At 42.6% G+C, this 21449-nt stretch overlaps 1 protein-coding gene across 2 annotated transcripts in view; it reads right to left on the bottom strand.

Moving 5' to 3' along the window:
- The window catches only part of Vit (vitrin), a 113081-nt gene that overhangs the window by 22676 nt on the left and 68956 nt on the right, over positions 1 to 21449 (bottom strand). Inside the window, exons 7-11 of one of the 2 annotated variants that reach the window (XM_046441708.2) lie at positions 17866 to 18057; positions 10893 to 10958; positions 6137 to 6181; positions 4600 to 4662; positions 147 to 294 (exon numbers count right to left, since the gene is read on the bottom strand). In XM_046441708.2, the coding sequence (XP_046297664.1) occupies positions 147 to 294; positions 4600 to 4662; positions 6137 to 6181; positions 10893 to 10958; positions 17866 to 18057 (514 nt within the window). The remainder of the gene's footprint in view (positions 1 to 146; positions 295 to 4599; positions 4663 to 6136; positions 6182 to 10892; positions 10959 to 17865; positions 18058 to 21449) is intronic. The other variant, XM_046441709.2, reaches the window with a different exon arrangement.

Here is a 21449-nt window from a genome sequence, read left to right as displayed (position 1 = left end):
TCTTAAATAGCATACCAAAGGCTTCTGTTTTTCATTTACACTTGCATTAGGGAAGAGGACAAATCTATGCTCTGACATGTTGGCACTGGTGACTTAAGCATGCAGCATCACTTGGCCTCTGGATTCAGAACATTCACTGCACTTACCCATACTGAACCACACCCATCAGAGGACCAGCAGGGCCAATGTCAAGGGCCTGGGCGATGTCAGCCAGGAATTGCTTCTGGATTTGGAATCGACGTTTGCCAATGCCGGAGCTCCCATCAATTAAAAATGACAAGTCTACTTTGCAGTCTGAGGAATGAAAAAAGACTCTATTATTCTGGTTCTCTCCCATTGTATCTTCCTGGGGTTTGTGTTCCTTTCTTTCTCTGCTAGCCCATGGGATTTCAAGGAGAAGAGAGTGGAAAAGAGGTAGTGGTGCAGATGTACTCATTTCTCTATCTCCTGACAATTGCCCTGAACACCAGGTCCTGGATACATGTGCTCACACTTGTTTCCATAACTGTTTTAGAACTCTCTGGATCAGATAGTGATACCCCTATCTAGCTTGGGAAAACCCTCAGAGTGGATTCCCAGGCTCAGATCATAGAAATGCAGACTCTCAGACATGGGAATTCACCAAAACTGAGTCTGAAAAACTTGTGGCCTTTTACTTTCATCTTAACTTTTTTGAAATATGTGTCAGGTCTTTATAAAAGTGTGAAAGAACCCGAAGCCCAGTGCTAAGCAGACAGTAGGAACTGCAGGATAAGAAGTAGATACTAACCTGCTTCCCCAGATGAAGTAACCAAAGGAATTATCCATATCTACCTATATGATATCAGCACTTGTTTATGATTATGTATTTTTTTCCCTTTAATTGTGAAAAGACGGGGGTAGTTGTCCTGGCTTAGGATTTCTGGACCTCTGCAGATACAGTGGTCCTTCCTTGTCTCTACATGGGGCATGTTTCAGGACCTCAAGAAGATACCTGAAACCACAGATAGCACTGATACTTATATATACTGCATTTCCCCCTGTATGCACATACCTATGTTATGGTTAAATTTATAAATTAGGCACAGTAAGAAATTTGCAAGAATAAAACAGAAAAGATATAACAATAGACTGTGCTAAAATTTACTTTAGGGCAGGGAATATACCTCAGTTGGTAGAGTGCTTGCCTTACATGCATAAGGCCCTGAGTTCAATCCCCAGTACCAAACAAACAAAAACCTCATGGATTGGTTATTTCTGGAATTTTCCATTTAATATTTTGGGCCATGGTTGATTGTGGGTAGCTGAAATCATAGAAAGTGAAATGATGGGAACAGGGGGACACTACATAGATAAAAGTTATGATACAGGTAGAGGCAATGGTGGGGTTGTAAGCTATTTTCAACTTTTCTAATGCTAATAGGAATCAGTGAAAAGCCACACAGGATATCAGAAATTAGTGTGTGTTTTTTTTAAACTCTCCATTATCATCTCAGTATGATAAAGTTGATTATTCAACACTGACCAGAGGTTCTTATTGGGAGCTGTATATCCCTATGATTTTAAAAAAATGAAGAATGAATTATTAAACAATTGCAGTTTGGGAGACAAAAATATTTCAAAACAGAGTTCCATATAAAGAAAAAAAAGAGAGAGAAAGGAATTTCTGGGCTGGAATATCCAAGAGAACATGGAGATTCATACTGTCCTTGTGGGTGGGGATCAGTCGCCCATGCAAGCCTGCATCTCCCTCAGATGTGCGTGATTGCCCATGTTCTGTACACCATATGCTGCTGTGGGACTGCAGTCTTCCCATCTCTAGGAAGAGAGGCTCCATAAGCAGGTTTGTTATTATTTGAAATGGAAGCAGTAAGTGAACATGAGTTGAGTTTCAGGTAGGAGAATTGATGTGAATATCTATGGATGGGTGACACTGCAGTCTATGGATGAAAGAGGAAAGTTATATCTGAGAATGTGTTTTATTATCTTGCAGTGACTGCATGACAGCCAAACCTAGAGATGATTTTGAGAAGGAGGAGATGACAGGGACCTCTCTGGGTCTGTCTGCCTCTGTTCCATCTGGAAGCAGGGCACTGGTCTGTGCCCTGGCTCATCTGCAGATCTCAAAACTTTCCTCTCTGGTCTGCCTGCACTGGATGTTCAAGGCCTATCAATACTTCTGATCAGCTGGCTTCCCCTGTCCTCTGCTGCCCCTCAAACTGCCTATATCCAAACATGATCTTTGAGATGAAGATTAGAAGAAGTAAATAAAGTCAGATGTAGAATTTAAAGATATCACTAAATCCTGGGATAAAGTGAAGTAGTACTGCTGTGCAGCTTCTCATCTGTTTTTTCCTCCAACAGGGCCAACTCACTTTCCTAGGTAAACCTTGCAATGTAAATTATTGCCAGAAGGTGGCAGTGGTGTTCTTCAGGGCTTGCCGCCCACCAACACAGAGGGTTGGTTAGAAATGTGGACCTTCGGACACTCCATTCAAATCTACAGAATCAGATCTGCATTTTAATAAGATCCCTAAGTGATTCATGGACACAGTAAAGTTTGAGAACACTCCTCAACAGGGATTTTTCTTCCGATGTCAGCAGATTAGTTCGATATGCCTTTTAAAATAACTTAAAACAACAGTGAGAATAAGGGCTAAAGGGGAATTTCTTCCATTTATTTTAAAAGAAGAAAGTACATGATAATTTTCCCTTCTTATTTTTTTTTTTTTAACATCTTGAGCTATGTACAGGATGACACAGTCATTTCATAGTTAGGTGTTACGGAAGTGTCATATTTCTCTATTTGCTTAGTTCTCTACTTCCCTGGCCTGAGGGTGGATACAGAGTTGATGCTTGGGAAAGGTTGCTCCCCTTTTCCAAGATGTTTTAATGACAATGGTTCCAACTTCTGGCAAATGCTGGTTAAGACCTGCTGGCTTTCTCATATTGACATGAAACCATGCTGATCTGAAGATGACTGATGGGTAGAACTGGGCTGTGGAATGTTCAGAGTGAATGATTTTTTATGATCACAGAGAACAGAGTTTGGAGGACAAGAAAGAAAAGGTAAAATATAATGTCTGCAGGAATCAATGATTTTTAAAAATTGTTTGGTCCAATTCTGCATGGTACAATTCCATAGATTAATGCTTTGTATTGTCCAATATATCAGGCCAGAGTTTCTTAACCCTGGATACATATCAGAGTCATGTATGTATCAGAGTTGCTTATGCTGTTTCCATAAATGATGATGCCTGGACTCACTCTGGGTAGTGCTTCTCAAGTCTTAATGTGCAAAGAGATCATTTGCAGGTATCACTTGTAGAATCAGTAGGTCTGGGGTGGAGTCTCAGATTATACACTTGTTATAAGCTCCTGAGAGATGCCAATGATGCTGGTCCCCAGACTCCACATGGAGTAGCAAGGTATATGGAGAGTTTGACATAGTAGGTGAGGCTTTAGAAAGCAGGATCTCTAATTTTAAAAATGTTTTCAGGTGGTTCTCACATGCAGCAGAACAGATTCACAGGCCACTGGTGGCTGACTGGTAGAGATTTTCTAGAGGAATCTGCAAGTGCTTTCTTTTGGTAACTTTCAAGATATTACACCTTTCCGGTTTTCTTCTCTTTCTCTGGTCCCTCCTTCCTGGTATTTTCCAGTGTCTTCTCCACCTAATGCAGTTCTTCAAGTTCAAATCCTCTATTTCTTCCTTATCTCCCTTGGTCACATTTTCTGTTTTGAACCATATTTCTTTATCTTCCAACTCTAAATTTCTTTTGTTTATTCTCATGCATCTTAATAACTATTAAACATTCATGATGATGATGAGGAGGAGGAGTAGGTGGAGGATTATTCTTTGAGAAAAAAGGTCAGAGTACTAAGTGGTAACCTGAGTTCCTTAGCTCTTGTGAAAGCAGTTTGGTGTGTGTGTAGCTGTTCAACTTGGTGTGTCCATGAGAACATGATCACCAGAGGATCTTACCCAGTTGCCATCTTGCTCTAACCCCAACTCTAAATATTTGACTGGGCTGTTCTAGTCAAATATTGGATCTGAGTAATCATCTCTTAGGCTGAGTGCCTCATGGACAATCAGAGGAGAGACAAATGATCTCCCAGCTTCCAAACACGCTCCATCCTGTGTTCCTCATTGCAATGCTATTTACCTAGTTATTCAGATCATTTTTAACTGTTCCCTCTCTCGTATTTCCACCCCAACCCTATAGATTCTTCCTTTTCTACATCTCTTGAATCTGCCCATTTCTCACCATCACGACTCCCAGTTCCAAGCCAGCTGCCATCACCTCCATGATACCACAGCTCCTGCTGATCTGCCTGTTCATTCCGCTCATTCATCCTTGTCTCCCCAATTCCTTGTTATTCTTCACCTTGTGGCCATAGCAATATTTAAAAAACTGGATCCTCTCCCCCTCGTGCACACAGTTGTTTAAATCTTTCAAAAGTTTCCTTTTCTTCTTAGAACAAAGTGACAGAAGAGAGGAGATAAATAGATCCATGGTAGGAGAAAGGCAAGTTTGGGTGGGAGTGAATAGGTAGAGAAGAGAGAGAACAGATCAAATGTCAAAACTGTCATGGGTTGCTAGTTGTCAATTAACTTACTTGGATCTCCCTGGGATACTGGCTCCGAAGACTGTGTGCTTAATTCTTCTTTTGGAATAAATCCTGGAAAGAACAGTAAAACTTTTGGTGACTTACCAGCACAGGAAACATCTGGCCTGATGCCAGAGACAGGGACAGAATGGATATTCATGCCCAGCTCAGGGGCTTGGCTGATAGCTAACTCTTCTCTACACTACCCCCCCATTCTGAGAAAAATAAGAGTAAATTAATATTTACTAACAGCCTACTAAAGATAGTACTCTGTTGGGGGCTGGGGCAGAGGATTGAAATCAGGAGACTTGAGATCTACTCTTATTTTAACTTATTCTATTTGAGTCTTAGTTTCCTTATCTGAAAGCATTAAGCACTTTGCAAGTACAAATGATCCCTCTGTAAAATTCTGAACATCTTGAGGTCAGGAAATGTGTCTGGCTTATACAAACCATCACATGTGGGTCTTCCATCAACATGTAGTGATTGAGGCAAAAAACAGAGATGAGTAAGACACATGAGGGCAATCTAAAGGTGGTTGGATATAGACTAGAGGGGAAGAGCTCAGAAAAAATCAACTCAAATAAGAGGGTGCAGGATGCATCCTCTCCACCCAAAAGTTTGGAGGTACAGACACAAACAAGTTCTTGCTTGGAGAGGCTGCATGTAAGGTGAGTTTCACTCTGGCAGAGGTGGGGGTGGTTCTTTAGAGCCATTTACTTGGAGCCAAATTCACAAGTATACCATTCAAGGAAATAAAGGCAATAAATGGGAATTCTCTCAAGCTTGGTGAGACCAATGAGTTTCCCAGGCAGAGCAAATGCACAGCATCAGAAGTGGGTCTCCCTGTTTCCAGGATGGCTGGAAGCCCCGTGAGGAGGGTGCTGGTCTCTGCCCTTGCTCTTAGCTGCAGTGTGCTTTCTCCTGGCTCGTTATTTTTTCCAGTTTGTGAAGCACATGATTTCATCTTCCCATTAAAGGTCAGCTAGCTCACCCTACGTCTTCACATCATTTAAAATTTTCTCCTTGGGTGTTTAACAGCATCTCTCTGCCAGAAAAAAAATCTCTCGGGGAAACACCCCAAGGCTCTACTTGGTAGGGAGGGGGAGAAAAACAAGTTCAGGGATCGAGTCCTCTCCACCTGATTCTATCAGTAACATCTTCCAAGAGAGCTGGAAGGCTCTGTTTGTGGGAGTTTCAAACATTCAGTGCAGTAAACAACAACACCCACTCAGGTGAGGGGAAAACCTGACAATGTGTGATCGGGAGGGAATGAGGGTCTGAATGCATTTTGGAGTGGGGAACCAATTCCCTTCTGGCTTTTTGTCTACGTATTTCCTTTCTTTTCTTAGTCTCTTACTCCAGGCCTTCCTAGTTGAGGTTTTAGTGTCCTCCACAGGACCTCAATGTCCCAGGTGGAGGCCATTACAAAGGCTGCTCTGGATCAATGGGCTTCTCCTGCCACCAGCTGGATTCCTAGACCCTCCATGTTCTGTAATCCTGTGTCTCCATACAGCCATGCAGAGAGGTTGGTCTGTAGAATTACCTGCATCTAAAAGGACTGGTCCAGGCTTCCATAAGTCCATTTCTCCTGATTTTCAAAATTAAAAAGAAACAAACTTGTTATTCAAACCAACCCAGCAAAAACACTCAAGTGAACGGCCGGGATGATGTTCCCCAATTTTGGCAGAAAGATGAGTGAAGGAGCGTGGCATCAGAATTTTTGATGAAGCAACCTGAAATGTGTGTGATTATCTCATCTCAAGCTCTGGAAGCCAAAGGCATAAACATCACCATCTCTTTCTTTTCTTTCTTTGGACACCAAGAATAATGGAACAGAAATCCTAGGATTCTAAAGGACCTTAGAAGCTCATCTAGTCCAAAGCACCCTCTCAGCCTGCTCCTACAACATCCCTGTCAAGTAACTGGCTGGTTGGTGCTTTAATATCTCCAGAGACAGGAAACTCATGATATAGACAATAAAAGTAGGATTATGTTTATTCTTTCTTGGATTATTGAGACTGTGAGAAAAAATTTCAATGTAGCAATCTGAAACCTTTTGACTTGAATCTTTTTCCATCTATCAATTCATCCATCCACCCCACCCCATACTTATTAAGCACTCAGTATGTGCTTAATATTTTAAGTACATCTGTCCCACCTGTTTGAATTCTCTTCCTTAGAACTACACAGAGCTAATCAGGCCCTTCAGGGAGCAGGCAGTTAGTTCACTTGTTTTTTGAGTTTCAGCTCCTTATTTGTGTGCCTTAAGCGGAATAAAGCAACTTGGCACCTGGATTCTACATGGGACAAGATGTTCACTGTCTTTCACCACCATCTGCTGATGACGCAGAAAGGGTAGAGGGGAGGGGGCGATTCTTACCAAATAACCCTTGATCCATTTGGGGGGATTGTTGTTGAGAGAGGCTCAGAGGCAACACAAACATGTCAGGGAACCTCATAAGAACACAAAGATTGCTGTTCCCCGGCCCCAGCTCTGTCTCTTTTCCTCTATTAGAAGGCTGAGCCGCATGATCAAGTGCTTCATTTCTTAAAGCCTATTTACTTTCCATCTGGCTGAAGTCATTAATACACTCAAAAGAAGAAATCTTTTTTCAGTATGTGATTAAGATGCCGGGCAATTCTGAAGGGCAATTTGTTTTGCACATTCTAGTTTCATGGTGAGACCTGTTTAACTGGACTCAGTCATTACCCAGGTGTGTGGCCTTGAGCAAGTCATGTACCTTCTGTTGTGGACCTTAATTTCTTAGTAAATAACATTAGCAGGGTGGATGAGATGGACTCCACGTTCAAAATATTTATGATTTAAACACTCTTGCTTCTTTAGCTTTATGACTCTATTGCCACCTACTGGTGAAGAGATACACTGCTCCTTTCCTAAAAATTGGTGCTGGTAGCCTCTGTCTTTTCTCAAGCCCCCTTTCTTTAAATGTCATGAAGATTAGAATTTATAATTCTGGGTGCTCTAATATTTTATCAGGAGGTAAAAAAACCCTGACATCAGGGATTTCCAAGTCTCCTACTTCTTCTGGAAAACTGTCTTTCCATTAATGCTACTTTTGTCTTGTTTGGGACAAGTTTGAACCAAATCACCTTCATCTAAAAGCTGAGGGCTAAAAAATATTTGGACAGCTGAGACTTGGTGATTTTTGGACTTGGTAGTAATAACAAGTAAATTTGTGGGAATATTTGAGTTCTGGCATCAAGGAGGAACAGGGTGGTATGGGAAAATAGAAGTCAGAAGACCCTTCCAGGGTCTGCCAATCCCAGGCTGGGCCTGGTTCACCCCACCTCTACAGTTCACCTGTGATTTTCTTCTGAGGTCATAAATACCCGTCCTTTCCTATCCCATGGAGGAGACTCAGAGGACATCAATGAGCATAAAATCACTCTAAAAAGTATAAAAGTATAAGTCCCTCTTTAAAAAAAAAAAGAAAGAAAAAGAAAAAATAAAACCCAGGGAATTATTTTTGTGACAATCCTCACTTGGCCATACCATGACATATTCAAATCTAAGAAAAGTGTTGATTCTGAGCAATTTCCATGGTAAAAATGCAGAAACCACTAACATTTATCCAGAGCTTGCTCGGTGGGAGGCACACACACTGAATAAGTGTTAGATCACGATGACCCTATGAGTTAGGTACAACTAAGATCCCTGTCTTATTGGAGAGGACACTGATGCTCAGGGAAAGGCAGAGCTGAGGAGTGAGCAGCTGAGGGCTTGCATTTAACCACCACCTGTTAATCACAGATGAGGAGGAGTCATTGGCTTCAGCATCTCGGGGTACTCGGTTAGACCACTGAAGAGCTAGGCCTGCCACGGCCACTTGTAGCTCCCACTAAGGTTATTAAGTCTTCAAAAGGGCCTGGAACCAACCCTGGTCCTCAAAACCTAGCAATGAACTTTGTACTGGTTTTAGTTCCTTCTGTTCCCCTGCTGGAAGTCACCAGAACAGGACCCAAGTGGGAGTTACAACATATGGCCCCTTAGGGCTTTTATGAGACAAGCCCTGGTGGCCCTTCAGCTTCCACATTCTTCCCCACTGGGTCCCCTGGGGTATGGTTTTTATTATTATTATTATTTTGTATTAAGGATTGAACTAAGGGGTGCTCAAGCACCAGGCCACTTTAGCCCTTTTTGATTCTGACACAGGATCTCACTAAGTTGCTAGGTTGCTGAAGCTAGCTTTGACCTTCCTTCCTCTGCCTCCCGAGTCATTGGGATTACAAGCACACAGCACTGTTCCCAGCTAGGGAACAGTTTGAGAAGAAGGTAGAAATCTGAAAGACAGGAGGCTTCTTGAGGTAGAGGACCTTCAGGCCTTTCTTCCCTCCCCTGGCTTCATGTCTTGAGGTCTGCACCTTTCCCTTGAAAAATTTCCTCTCACTGCACTGAAATGGGAAGCATGAGAGAGCAGAGCCCTACAGCTGTGCCCAAGGCATTGCCATACCAGCAACCCATTGCATAGGGACTTTCAGAGAAGACTGGGGACAGTCTGAGGTTCTGGATCAAGCCCTTATACCAGCAAAGCATCAATAGTCCTTGGTTTTTAAGTGAATTACTCTCTAAGACTCAGTGTGGGATGTTTATTTGGGACCTGGTAACCTTTTCTCATGGAAGCAACATTAATTCCATGGTTAGGTTTTCAGGCCAGTGCAGGGTATCACGTGTGATAGTCCAACTTGAGTTCACAAAATCAATTGTACGAAGATGAGTTTGGGGTCATCTGCTTCTAAAGAAGAAGACAGAAAATCCTAAGGACTTTTTTAATTACATGCTCAGAAAAAGATAAGCCAAGGCTGAGACACAGCTCCCCCCAAGTGGATCCTGAGATGTTTTAGGGGGAGAGCAGTTCTTTGGCACACAAACATTGTGCTCTGCTCTGGGTGCCCTGTTTCACGAATCATTTGCAGGCTACAGCATAGTTAAAGCATGTTCTGCCAAGTCATGTAAGGGCCTGTTGGAGGGAATGGAGAAATTTATTCTGGAAAAGATGAGACATAAAGGAAGACATAAAGTCTAGTTTTATGTATTTGAAAGGCTCTCAAATTTGAGAGATTCTCAGTTTCAGTCTCTCTGTGCTCTTAGAAATTATTGAAGATCCCCCTTTTTTGTGGGCTATATGTATTGATTTTTATTATTTAGAAATTAAAACTGTGACTTCTCTCATTTGAAATAAAGTATCGACTAACAATGTATTTAACTATTAATTCATTAAAAATAACCTTTTATATTTTATCATAAATCTCATTTTTTTTTATGGAAAAAGAGGCTGTTTTCCAAAACAGAAGCATTCAATGAAATGAATGGCTAATTTCTTCAATGTATGTCATAATAGAAGACAGCTGGAATCTGATATCAACATCTGCAACCTGTCATGATATACTGTTGTTGTTGAAGTATATGAAGGAGATCTGTCCTCATGCAGATGTAGTCAAAAGGAGGACCCCACAGAATCCCTGAAAGTAGGGTCCTTGTAGCACAGTCTGAGAACCACTGGTTTAGACAAATTAGGAACGATGGACTAATTAGTTAAGAATAAGGGTTTTCATGACTAGTTTAAGTCTGAGCACCTTCCTGCTAGGAGAGTTCTCCAAGGCAAGGACACTCTTGGAATTCACAGGAGAGTCTGAGATGCTCAGAGAAAATATGTAGGGATGATGGTGAGGAGGGGAGGAACATGGGAAATGGGAAGGACTGGAGGAGGGTAAAAAGGGAACTAAGAACCTCGAGTGGGTCAAGGAGACTGGGTGTAATTACTGGGAGCATGACGAGGATTGGAGAAGAAGCAGACTCAGGTGAAACAGAGCGAGGATGAGGAAACTGGAAAAAAGGGAGTGGAGTCAAGTACGTTTGGCAGAATACAGCCTTGAAACAACCTAAAGGTTGTGAGTTAGAAATGGGAGATGGAGGTTGTGTTTGTGGCCACCACCTTCGCAGACTGATTGACGTGGTGTGTCTGCATATTTGTGTTTTATTCCAGAGCCCAGCCTGGGGATGTGCCAGGGAGTACAGAGGCTGCTTAGGTGGGGTACCTGGCAAGGGGACATAAGACAATAAGAGACCTTGGGTATCTGGGTTGGTAATGTTCTGTATGATGCACCGAGAACAGACAAAGCAGACATTTTTTACAAGGAAAATAACTTGGCATGTCCCCAAACTCTGGTGACCTGGAGTTGAGCTGCAGATGCCAAGAATGGGTGTGGGAGATCCATATGTGCAAATACTGCAGAGCAAATTTCTAGAGTGGGGGGATGGTAGGCAGTGGTTGGCTTACCGAGGCCGACATCTGCTCCCATGGGTTCCTGGAAGGCAACTCCAGGAGAATCCTGTTTTTGGGTACCTGAGGGGATTGACACAAGGTCAGCTGATTTTTACATGCAGCCAGCAACTGCTTTCTTCCCTTACTTTGCCCTCTAATGACAGTGACCCTAGTTCAGATTTTCTTTGCAATCTGCTGAATGCTCTGTGGTAGGCTCACTTTTGGTTGTTGCAGAGGAAGCAGAAATCCTGGTCAAGGAGACAAGAGAAGAAAATACCCTGGCTTGGTCTTCCAAACTGTCCCATGGGCCTGTTGAGGTCTCAGATGGTCTTGGAGTTCTTGCCCTGGCCAGTGTTCTGATTCCTAAGCCTGTTTAAGCACACCATTGTGAAGTCCATGAATGTTGCTAGCCCTTACCAGGGAACCCAGGGAGCCCCTGTTCACATTTTATATATATATATATATATATAAAAAACAAAGCCTACGATTTCTAGGACTCTTTTACCATGTGGAGAGCAGATGATTATCCCCAGAGGAAGAAGACTGAACTCTTCTCTATTGTAGGCCTGGATCCTGATCCTACCGCCCTGTGACCTCAGTGCCTAGCACAGGTCCTGAGCAGAGTCTGTGATCCTGCTGTTTCCTTTCTGAATCTGTGTAGTCCTCTCCAGTGTTGCAAGGAAGAGAATTTGCTGCATTTCCAGTTCTAGGGTCAAACCACTGAAGAACTCCCAGACGCAAAGAGAAGTTAGCCTAGGTGTCACAATTCAGAGGGAAATTCCTGAAGTAGAGAGAATGTGTTTCTATCCCTTTATTCGCTCCCCGCTCCCAGCATTGAATCCAGGGCCTTGCATGTCCCAGGCAAATGCTGTACCACTGAGTTACACCCCCAGCCCCATCTATCCCTGTATTAGAGAAGTACCCAAGCATAACTGGCTCTGCGCTTGCCTTACCATTTTAACAGAGTTCCTCAAGCATAAAGCCCATAAAGTATCCCTTTTCAGGTTTTCTAAGAGCCTGGTTAGGGATCCTTAGGGTTTTCTAAAATACCCTGCATGAAATCACCTCAAGGGAAGGAGACTGGGGAAAGGCCTTGTTTATTTAACAACGTCCTCACTTTCCCTACGATATCTTCTAGTGGGCCATTTGGTTCAATACTCTGTCCCACTCTAAATGAAAAGGCAAGGATTTGGAAATGAAGAACCCCCCTGTAAAGAAGCAGCTAGAAAGACAGCTCAGGTTCCTACCTGGCTTTGCCCCATGACTGTTTTGTCTGCATGTGTGTGTGTGTGTGTGTGTGAGAGAGAGAGTGGGGGGGGGGGGTTGGCCAGAGATCTGTAATCACATTGGACTGGTCAGAGCATGAATTTTAATCTAACTGTTTTCATTCTTTCCATGAGCCAGCCTAGCAAGACATTGCAAGGTAGGAACCAAGGAAAAGCCTTGTCCTTGGGCTCCTTGGGCGGTCTGAACCTGCCCTGCAGGAGACATTGAAATGGGGGAAAAAAAAAAGAAGAAAATGGATTTAGCTCAAAACACTGACTGGAAATTCCAGGTACTAATAACCCTTGTATTTTACACTTGTCAAAGTAAGTTTCTTTTACTAAAGTGCCATATTTATTTATCCTTTATTCTTAAAATAATTCTCGACTGTGCCACTTGTGGGGAGGTTAAAGTAATCCTTCAATAGAAATGTCACTTAACATTTAGCAATTTGCCTAAACTGCATTAACATGGTATTGATGCAAATAGCATTAGCTTTCAGTCATTTTTAGAGGTACACAATGGTTATCCTTAATTACTCCATGAGAGAATCAAATATACTTTAGCACTCATTATTTACTGGGCAGTTTCTCTGAAGCAAGATTTTAAAAGGGAGTAGGGAGATGAAGGATTCTATAAAGAGAAATGCAAAGCCCCTGTTGTGGAAAAGGAGGCCACGTAAGAGCCCGCAGAGGGAAACAACCATGTTTTATAGACAGAAAGATAGAAGGGGTCAGGGAAAAATATCAATTTCTCTTAGAACTGGATCTATCCACAGTCAAAAATTTGACTCTTTTTTTGTTTGTTTTTGTTCCAATGATTTGACATGAAGTCAAAGTAGTTTTGTTTTGTTTTCTAATCATAAAGATAAGATAGGCTTGTAAAAAAATTATGTACTATGCATAGTAAGAAATCCTCTTTTATTCTCTCTCCAGCAGTTTCTGGCATACAATTTTGGTATGTAGAGTTTTTTTCTCTGCCTTCATTCTCACCTCCAACACACATTTACAAGAATGGGAGAGGGACCCCCATGTTGCCTTGTCTCCTGCTTCCTTGACTGAACATTCTGGATAGAGCAGACTTTTCATGTCAGTATGCGCACATTTGCAGCAACATTTTCACAGCTGTGTGGTAACTTTAACCGAGCTTCTAATGATGGATAATTAAATCATCTCCATTTATTTTTCTATTATGAACAACATCTGTGTCCATGATTCTTTTCACCCTTGGCTAATAATTACCTTAGGATATCATATTTTTGGAAGTGTGACTACGGGGTCATTTCTCCACACTCTGCAGCAAGCTGTGGATTATCAGTTTGTAGTGCAAATTGAGGGAAGAGTGGCATTTTGCTATTTAATTTGCACTCATTTGGTTCTTAGTGAAGGTTGAACATCTTTTAAAAAATACATTTAGGAGCCATTTGCAGTTCTACTGAAGTTTGCCTGGCCATGACCTTTCCCCATTTTTCTTTTGAAATGCTTATTTTTGTTTTTTTTCCCCCCCTTACTTTTGAAAGACTGGATTTTAAGAAAAACTTTCTCCAGACACTTTGGGGAAAATAAATTTCACAGGTGAGAGAAATGTCGGTGAGAAGGGAAATAGTATGTGGAAGGACTAGGCTCTCCCTTTCCCAATTTCCTGGTTTGCTCTTCCTGGTTGCCCTTGTCCAGCGGGTGGAACAAAGGGTCATGCCATTGCAGTGCTTTGCCACTAGGCTGCACTCTTCCTCCCCTTTCTGGTATATTGGTGGTTGGGATAGACTGGCTAGATCAGCTGAGGCAACCTAGGCACGCAGGTCTTGAAATGGAAAAACAGTACTTAAAGGGCAGCCACTCCACCTTCTAAGCCTGTGAAGTGTTCACCTGACCCTACAGGGGGGCCTGGAGGGACTTTCTATATTTCCCAGAACTCTTTCCTAAGCATAACTTTGGATCTGCTTTTTAGGCTGCTCCCTCTGGCTCTGGGATGCAGCATGGTGGCTGTTTGGCTTCCAGGGATACCAGTTCCATCCTTGACCTCTCCCAGGAGGAACAGCCTCAGTTCTGCCCCTGTAAGAAGTCTCTGTCACCCTGGCTCTTGGCTCCCTTACTCTTTCTCTTTTGTTTGGTTTGCATATTCATGGGTCAGTGAAGTGGCTGCAATGTGTCCAGCCTCACCTTTAAATTTTTTAAAAATTGGTGCATTATAATTACACATAATAGTGGGATTCCCTGTGATGTATCTGTACATGCACAGAACATAATTTGGTTGGTTTCATTCCCTGATACCTCCTCTCCCCCTCTCTTCCTTCCTGCCCACGATCCCCTTCCTTTCCTCTGTTGCCTTCCTTCTATTTTCATGAGATGCCCCCAAGCCTTTTCACATTTTTCACTCTAGCTGCCACATACAAGAGAAAACATATGACCTTTGACTTTTTGAGTCTCAGTCTCACTTTTTCTTTTCTCTCTCTTTCTCTTTCTTTCTTTTTTCTTTTTTTTTGAGACATTCCAGTTAGTTTGGCTTCACTTCTTGAGCTAGGAGAGCCCCCGTCCATCGGCTTCCAAGTTTCTACTCTCCACCAGCCTCCTTCCAAGTTTACATGTCTTGATGAGAGGCTGCTTTTGACCTATTGTAGGGCAAAAATGACTCACAGATCTTAAACTCAGGTAGCTCCTGTTCTAGCTACACACTTGTCAGGTGTCTTAAGCTGACGTGACTTGCTGCAGATATCTTAGTGGGATGTGCCCAATGTCCTAGAACAAACATTCAACATCTCTCTCTCTCTCTCTCTCTCTCTCTCTCAGGTACTGGGGATTAAACCCAGGGGCACTCACTGAACTATATCCCCAGCCCTTTTTATGTTTTTTTAAAATTTGAGACAGTGTCTTGCTAAGTTGCTGAGGCTGGCCTGGAACTTGCAATCTTCCTGCCTCAGCCTCTTGAGTCACTGAGATTAGTCATGTGTCACCATGCCTTGCTCAATAAATATTTCTTTCATACACACACACACACACACACGCACACACACTTTTATTTAATTTATTTATTTTTGTGTGGTGCTGAGGATCAAACCCAGTGTCTCACATGTGCTAGGTGAGCGCTATACGGCTGAGCCACAACCCCAGCCCCAATAAATATTTCTTAAGTGAATAAGTAAACAAAGATTTGCTTGAGTAATCCATCCACAACCATTTTTAGATCATTTTGACTGCAGACACACACACACATATATGAAAAAAAAATCTCTTAATAAATACAATAACAGCAACTCACTATCAGAAGCTTGACGAAATTTCTTATCATTGGTAAAGTATTTTCAACTCATTTGAAGCAAAAAAGGGAGTTATCTAAATACTAAATATTTGATATAGTTGGGCTACAGTATCACAGCAAATATGAACCTGGGGCTGGGGGGAGTGGTTTAGGGGAAATGGTGAGTGACTGTTCACGGGTGTGGAGTTTTTTGGGGAGATGAGAATGTTCTAGAATTGACTGTAGTGATGATCACACAACTCTATAAAAATATACACTGAAAATAAGTGAGAAAATTATGGTATGAGAACAGTATCTCAATAAAGCAGTCATTGAAAACACCCATTAAACACCCATTTTTTTCTTTTTTTACTACTTTTATGCTTACAGAACACTCTTTGAGTAGGCAATACAACTTGACCATCGTGGTGCATGATGCACACATGCTTGCTCTGAGGATTCTTCCAGCAGTGTGTAGTCAGTATGAAAGTGGGTGCTGGGCAAGTTCAAAGAAGGAACATTGATGGGCTAGGAGGCTGATGTCCAATGCTCCTGTCCCAAGCCAGGAATAATGAAGCTTTGCCAGGCTGGGAGCCACTACTTCAAGTTTCTTGAGATTTTCCACAAGGCCAGCCCAACTTGCTCCCAGTGTTCCCAAGTAAATATGCCACATGTTTAATTATATGTGTTATGTAAGAATTGACATCCTCTAAGAGGCACAGGAACAGCTTATTCAGATACCCAGACATTTTTGAAAGCATTAAGGACTCTAAAGTCAAGAGCCTGAAATTATAAAAAGAAAAACTAGCTATGGGACCTCTGTTAGCCTTGGGTCACCTGGCCTCCTTTCTATTTCTCTTTTGCTTGTGTTGCCTCAATTAAGTCACAATAAGATGGTGGGTAGGTGTTGTCTGGTATATTTCAAAACTTCAAAAATTATTTTTATGATATTCTGATTTGGAAACTTTATACCACAGCTTTTTCCACGAGTCTTCTATAAAATAGAATCATAATAATCCCTGTCTCATAGAGTTGTTGAGAAGACTAAAACAATGTAAGCAGTGTGCCTGGCCCTTGGAATGTATGGACAGTGTGCATCCTGCCATTTATTAGTTGCCGAAGAAGTTGGGCAGGTCTAGCACTCTCTAATCTGGACATCCCATCATGTCCAGGTGTGCTCTGCCTGGGCCCTGGTGTTTGGGATGCCTCCTCCAGCAAGGGGAATCAGAGGGGACCCAGGCTGCTGGACTTTGAATTCCTGCTTCGCTATTCTTTGCCCTGTGACTTGGAGCCAGTTTCCTAACTACCCTATTCCTCGATTTCCTCATTAATACAGTTAATACTTCAATTAAGAAGTAATATATTTACTTTACAGGTTGCTAAGGATTCCATAGGTTATTCTGTAAGTTGCTTGGAAAAGTGCCCAACACATTGAAAGTGTTGATTCACCTTGTGTTAAATCAAAAGATGGATAGACAGCGGGGGTCTGCCAGGGAACAGGGAAGGGCCAGGCTACACGGCAGTCATGATTGGAAGCTTGAGGTCAGGCTGAAAATAACAAGTTCTGGGGATTTCTTCCTAGAAGGAAAAAGTGGCATTGGTGGGAAATACTCAGAAAAAAAATTCTCAGGACAATAGAATTCCAGCTGTGGAATCCCCCAACCCCCACCAGAAACTCTTTGAGATGAGATAGGTACCTATTAGCAGTGCTGATGTAAGCCTATGTAGAAACTTGAGATTGGATTATCAGACGAGTTTTAAGGCCCTGTTGATGTGATGCTGCTCTTTGATAAAATCTAAAACATGATTTAAGCAACAGATAAAAGTGGTCAGATAAAAAGAAATTAGGACAGGAACAAAAAATTTCAACTATTTGACTCTTCCTCAAGATTCCCCCCCCGCCAATATTTGAAGACTTCCAGCTATAAACCATTTGCCTCTTAAAAATACCAAAACCCAGCCAGGTGCAGTAGTGCATGCCTATATTCTCAGCAATTGGAGAGACTGAGGCAGGAAGATGGCAAGTTCAAGGCCAGCCTCAGCTACTTAGTGAGACCCTGTATCAAAATTAAAAAAAAAAAAAAAAGGAGGGGGGTGGAGGCTGGAAATGTAGCTCAGTGGCAATATACCCTGGGTTCAATCCCCAGTACCGAAACCAAACCAAACCACACCAAAAACCAGTAACCCAACAATAGTTACATAGAAACCAAGAATCCCTTTAAAAGAGCTTTTGGAGAAATTAGGGTTTTTGTAATAGGCCAGTTTCATGTAATATCCTACCTTTGAAAGCACTGTAAAAGTAGTCCTAGTTTGATTATGGGAAGACAGAACCACATACCAACTCCTGGTGCAGGTCTCAGCTGCTCTCCACTTGCCTGGCTGAAGAGGTGGGGGCTGAGCCCTACATATCAATGTTCAGAAAGAGCTGTTACTCTGAAGACCCCAAAGCCTACTCTTCTAGTACACAGCAACACATGGTTCACCTACTCACCCATTTCCCAGCTCCCGTGGCCCACAGGCTGAGGTCTGGGGCTGCTGGTGGCAGAGGTTGCAAATGGGAATGGCTTTGGCAATGTGGCGTGGGTGACCTCAGCTGCTGGCATAGCCAGAATCTGCATCAGGGTGACTGGCTGTGCAGTTGTCCCTGGAGCAGATGGCCTTTGATAGGCTTTTGTGGTCTCGCCTGTAAGGAAATGGAATTATATACCAGGGCCTGCAAGAGTCTATAGGCTCTTGGAGGACTAGAAATCAAATAAATGTTCACTGAACACTCGCTATGAGCAGAGACCTGTGCTGGCTGCTGTGCAGGGGGAAATCTAGACAAACAGCCTGCAATTCCTGCTTAAAGGAATGTTCAATCTCAGAGCAATAGGCCAACCAACAAACCAAAGACCAAATAACAACAATATACTTAACTGACAGTTAAACAGTATAGCAACATAGACATTGCAGAACATGATTAGTTGCCAAATTAATTTGCCAGGCACCATGAAGAGGGTTTGTGTACTCTATGACTTACTCTTAGAGATTGCATTCTAGCTGTTCTAGTTTAAGTTGGTTCATTACCAGTTAACTAACTCCTCTGGGCCCCAGTTTCCTGGTCTATAAAAACGGGTAATGAACTGACTCCATGGTAAAGGAGCATCTAGATTCGTCTTCTAAACTGTGATGACTTGGAATGCTTCCACAATTTGAAGCTCTGCCATATAGCAAGTCTCAGTTCATTAGTGATCTGGTTGCCCTGAGGGGATCTCTGAAGGTTCAGAGGAAGAGGAAAAGTGGCTACCCATTGAGTATTGGGGACTATCTTGAGAACCTAGAACGAGATGCCCTGTAAGGTCAATAGCACCTCAGTCCTGGTACAGTTCTGTGTGCCTGTGGGCCCCAGTGGGGTATGCCAGCTTCTGTATCTCTATCTTTGGTGTCTTAGGACTGCTATAAGAAAACATCTCAAACTTGGTGGCTTACAAAACCAAATTCATTCTCTCAAAGTTCTGGAGGCCAGAAGTCCAAAATCAGTATCAGTGGGCCAAATTCAAGGCATCTGCAGTGCTGAGCTCCCTCAGGGAGGGTAGAGGATTCAATGTGTTTCTTGCCTTGTCCTGTTTCACCTGGTGGCTGGCCTTCCTTGGCTTTTGTCCTCTTCAAGCCTAGCAGCCTCAATTATTTCTCAGCCTCATCTTCACATAACCTTCTCCTTTATGGGTATGGAATTATCTCCCTCTGCCTCCCCTTGACACGTGTGCATATGATGGCTTTTAGGGCCTACCCAGGTATTCCAGGGTAATTTCGCCATCTCAAGATCCTCAATCACATTACAACATATGAGAAAATATTCACAGTTTCCAGTGGTCAGGACGAGGGTCTTTGGGGAATGCAGAGCATATTTTGTCCTGCCACAGTATCCTGGCTCCAGCCTTCACTCTGCCTAGGGATGAAGCACTTTTTTGGTACATGGAACAGTAGGCCAAGGGGGGTTGCATCTGAGACAAGAGTAATGGAAATGTCATAAATCAGGCAGACAAGGTAATGAAAATGTCAGAAATGTCCCTCTTCGTGGGAATCATCTCACTCACTCTTCACTCTTGTTCAACATTGTAGATTGCACAGCATCCTGGGAAAGTAGCGTCAGAACCATAGTCCTATGGACAAACTTTTGGTGGGTGTTCAGATCCATTGCCCGGCACCAGCACCTGCTCCTTTCTCCACTCTGACACTGTCACTTTCTTGAGAATTCCATCACTGACCAGGAAGGGCAGTAAGCAAAGAGTGAACCTGGAATTCAGCCATTCAGTCCACTCTGGCAGGCATTAGCCAGTCAAGGCAGGAAGCAAATCCCTCATTCACCTTGATGGTTGCTAATAGTTGGTCTCCTTTAAATCTGTCTGTACACTGTGCCAGACAAGTCACTAAAGAGTTGGAGGCCACCTTGGGGGGTCAGCTTGCCTTCTAGTCTTCAGGCCATTCTCAAGCAGGACCAAACCTGCCTGATTTATGACATTTCCATTACCTTAAAGGGTCTGAGCTTCCAGAACAAGTCTAGGGAAGTTTTTATTTTCTCCGGAACATTCCCCTGTCTTACACTCAGGAAAATGCTAACAGGCATTGATGCCTCTTTAGGGAGATGCTGGCCCGGGTTTAACCTTCTTCATCCAGGGAAAAGCCATATAACAGAATTGCTTGTACACTTTAGGAAATAGGATATAAGAATTAATTTGAAGAGAAATATGTAAATAAGCTGTAAATATGTAAAAAACTTAATTAATCTACAGTATACTAAAAATAAAACTTCAACTAGCAAATAGTGAACATTTTAAAAGTTATTGCATATTAAAAACAAAAATTTTCTTTTTTCTTTTTTTTTTGGTACACCATTGGCTAATTCCAAGGCTTTAGAATACCCTATCCTTATTGGTGTGCTCATAATGGTTTGCTAGAGAGAAGTAAAATATCCTGGGGACAGCCATTGCTGCACTTAGGACGCAGGTGCTGTCAAACATTTTGTAAATTCAACCAACATGGCCATCTCTCCGGTCTTCCATGAGCTGTTTCTGCCTGCTCCCCTTCACAGATCTGAACTCGCTTTAAGAGAGAGAGACAGAGAAAGTCACTTTCCCTGCCCCAGCCTTACGAACACAGTGCTTAATCTGGTCCAAAGGGAATTCTTCATGGAACCAGATTCTTTTTGAGCAATTTGAAGTAAAACCCATGAAATAGTTTTTTTCTTTCCACATAATCTCAGATACTTGGTCTCTCTTCAAAGTTTCAAAGATGTTCATGGGAAAGCTTTTCAAAACTTCCCTTAGACTCTTAATGTTCTATTCTTTTGGACATAATCAAGAACAGCCCCAGAGAGCTCCTTCCTACACCTGGCCCCTCAGCAGAGTCACCGTGGAGGTGTTATGAAGGCAGACTTTAGGGAGCTGTTCACAGAGATGTCAACTCACTGAATCTGAGGTGGGCCTGGGATTCTGATTTGGGAATCATAGCCAGGACCAGGCTCCACTCTGGGCTCTCCCTACCAGCCCTGCCACTATAGCTTTCTGAGCCTGGTTCCTTTTGCTGTGCCATGGGCATGGTCATACCTACCTGGGAAGGTTGTTGTCATAATTAGAGGTCAAGTCTATAGGGGGCACATGCACACCATGCTTGACACATGGCAGAAATCCCATAAGTGGCAGTAGCTGACATTTATCCCCATACTAAGTCTCCCCCTCTGCTGGTGGAAAACAGTGTTCTCACTAGGTGTCAGATATGAGGTGAAGTGAAGGAGACAGAGGTCAGAAGCCTGAAGCCAGTAGCTGGTTTAGCAGCAATGTCTGGAGATAAGAGTGCTGGGGGAAGATTTGGTTCTTCCTATCACTAACTCATCCCATGCCTCAGGGTTAGATATGAGGGCAGGAAATGCACTATTCATTGAGCACCTACCATTTGCCACATTTCAAAGTCCTCTTTTACACAAACATACACATTTAATATTTATCATGATCCAGGAAGTTGATTGAAGTATTCCTATTTTTGAGATAAGGAACAAGTTTTCCAAGAGGTCAAGAAATGCATTTAGGCTCACATGGA

The sequence above is a fragment of the Marmota monax genome, unplaced genomic scaffold (assembly GCF_021218885.2).
Source record: "Marmota monax isolate L192 unplaced genomic scaffold, Marmota_monax_Labrador192_F-V1.1 WCK01_AAM20220418_F8-fsc00010, whole genome shotgun sequence".
Taxonomy (NCBI): Eukaryota; Metazoa; Chordata; class Mammalia; order Rodentia; family Sciuridae; genus Marmota; species Marmota monax.
The sequence above is the reverse complement of the archived record's forward strand: the minus strand, read 5'-3'. Positions and strand labels throughout refer to the sequence as shown.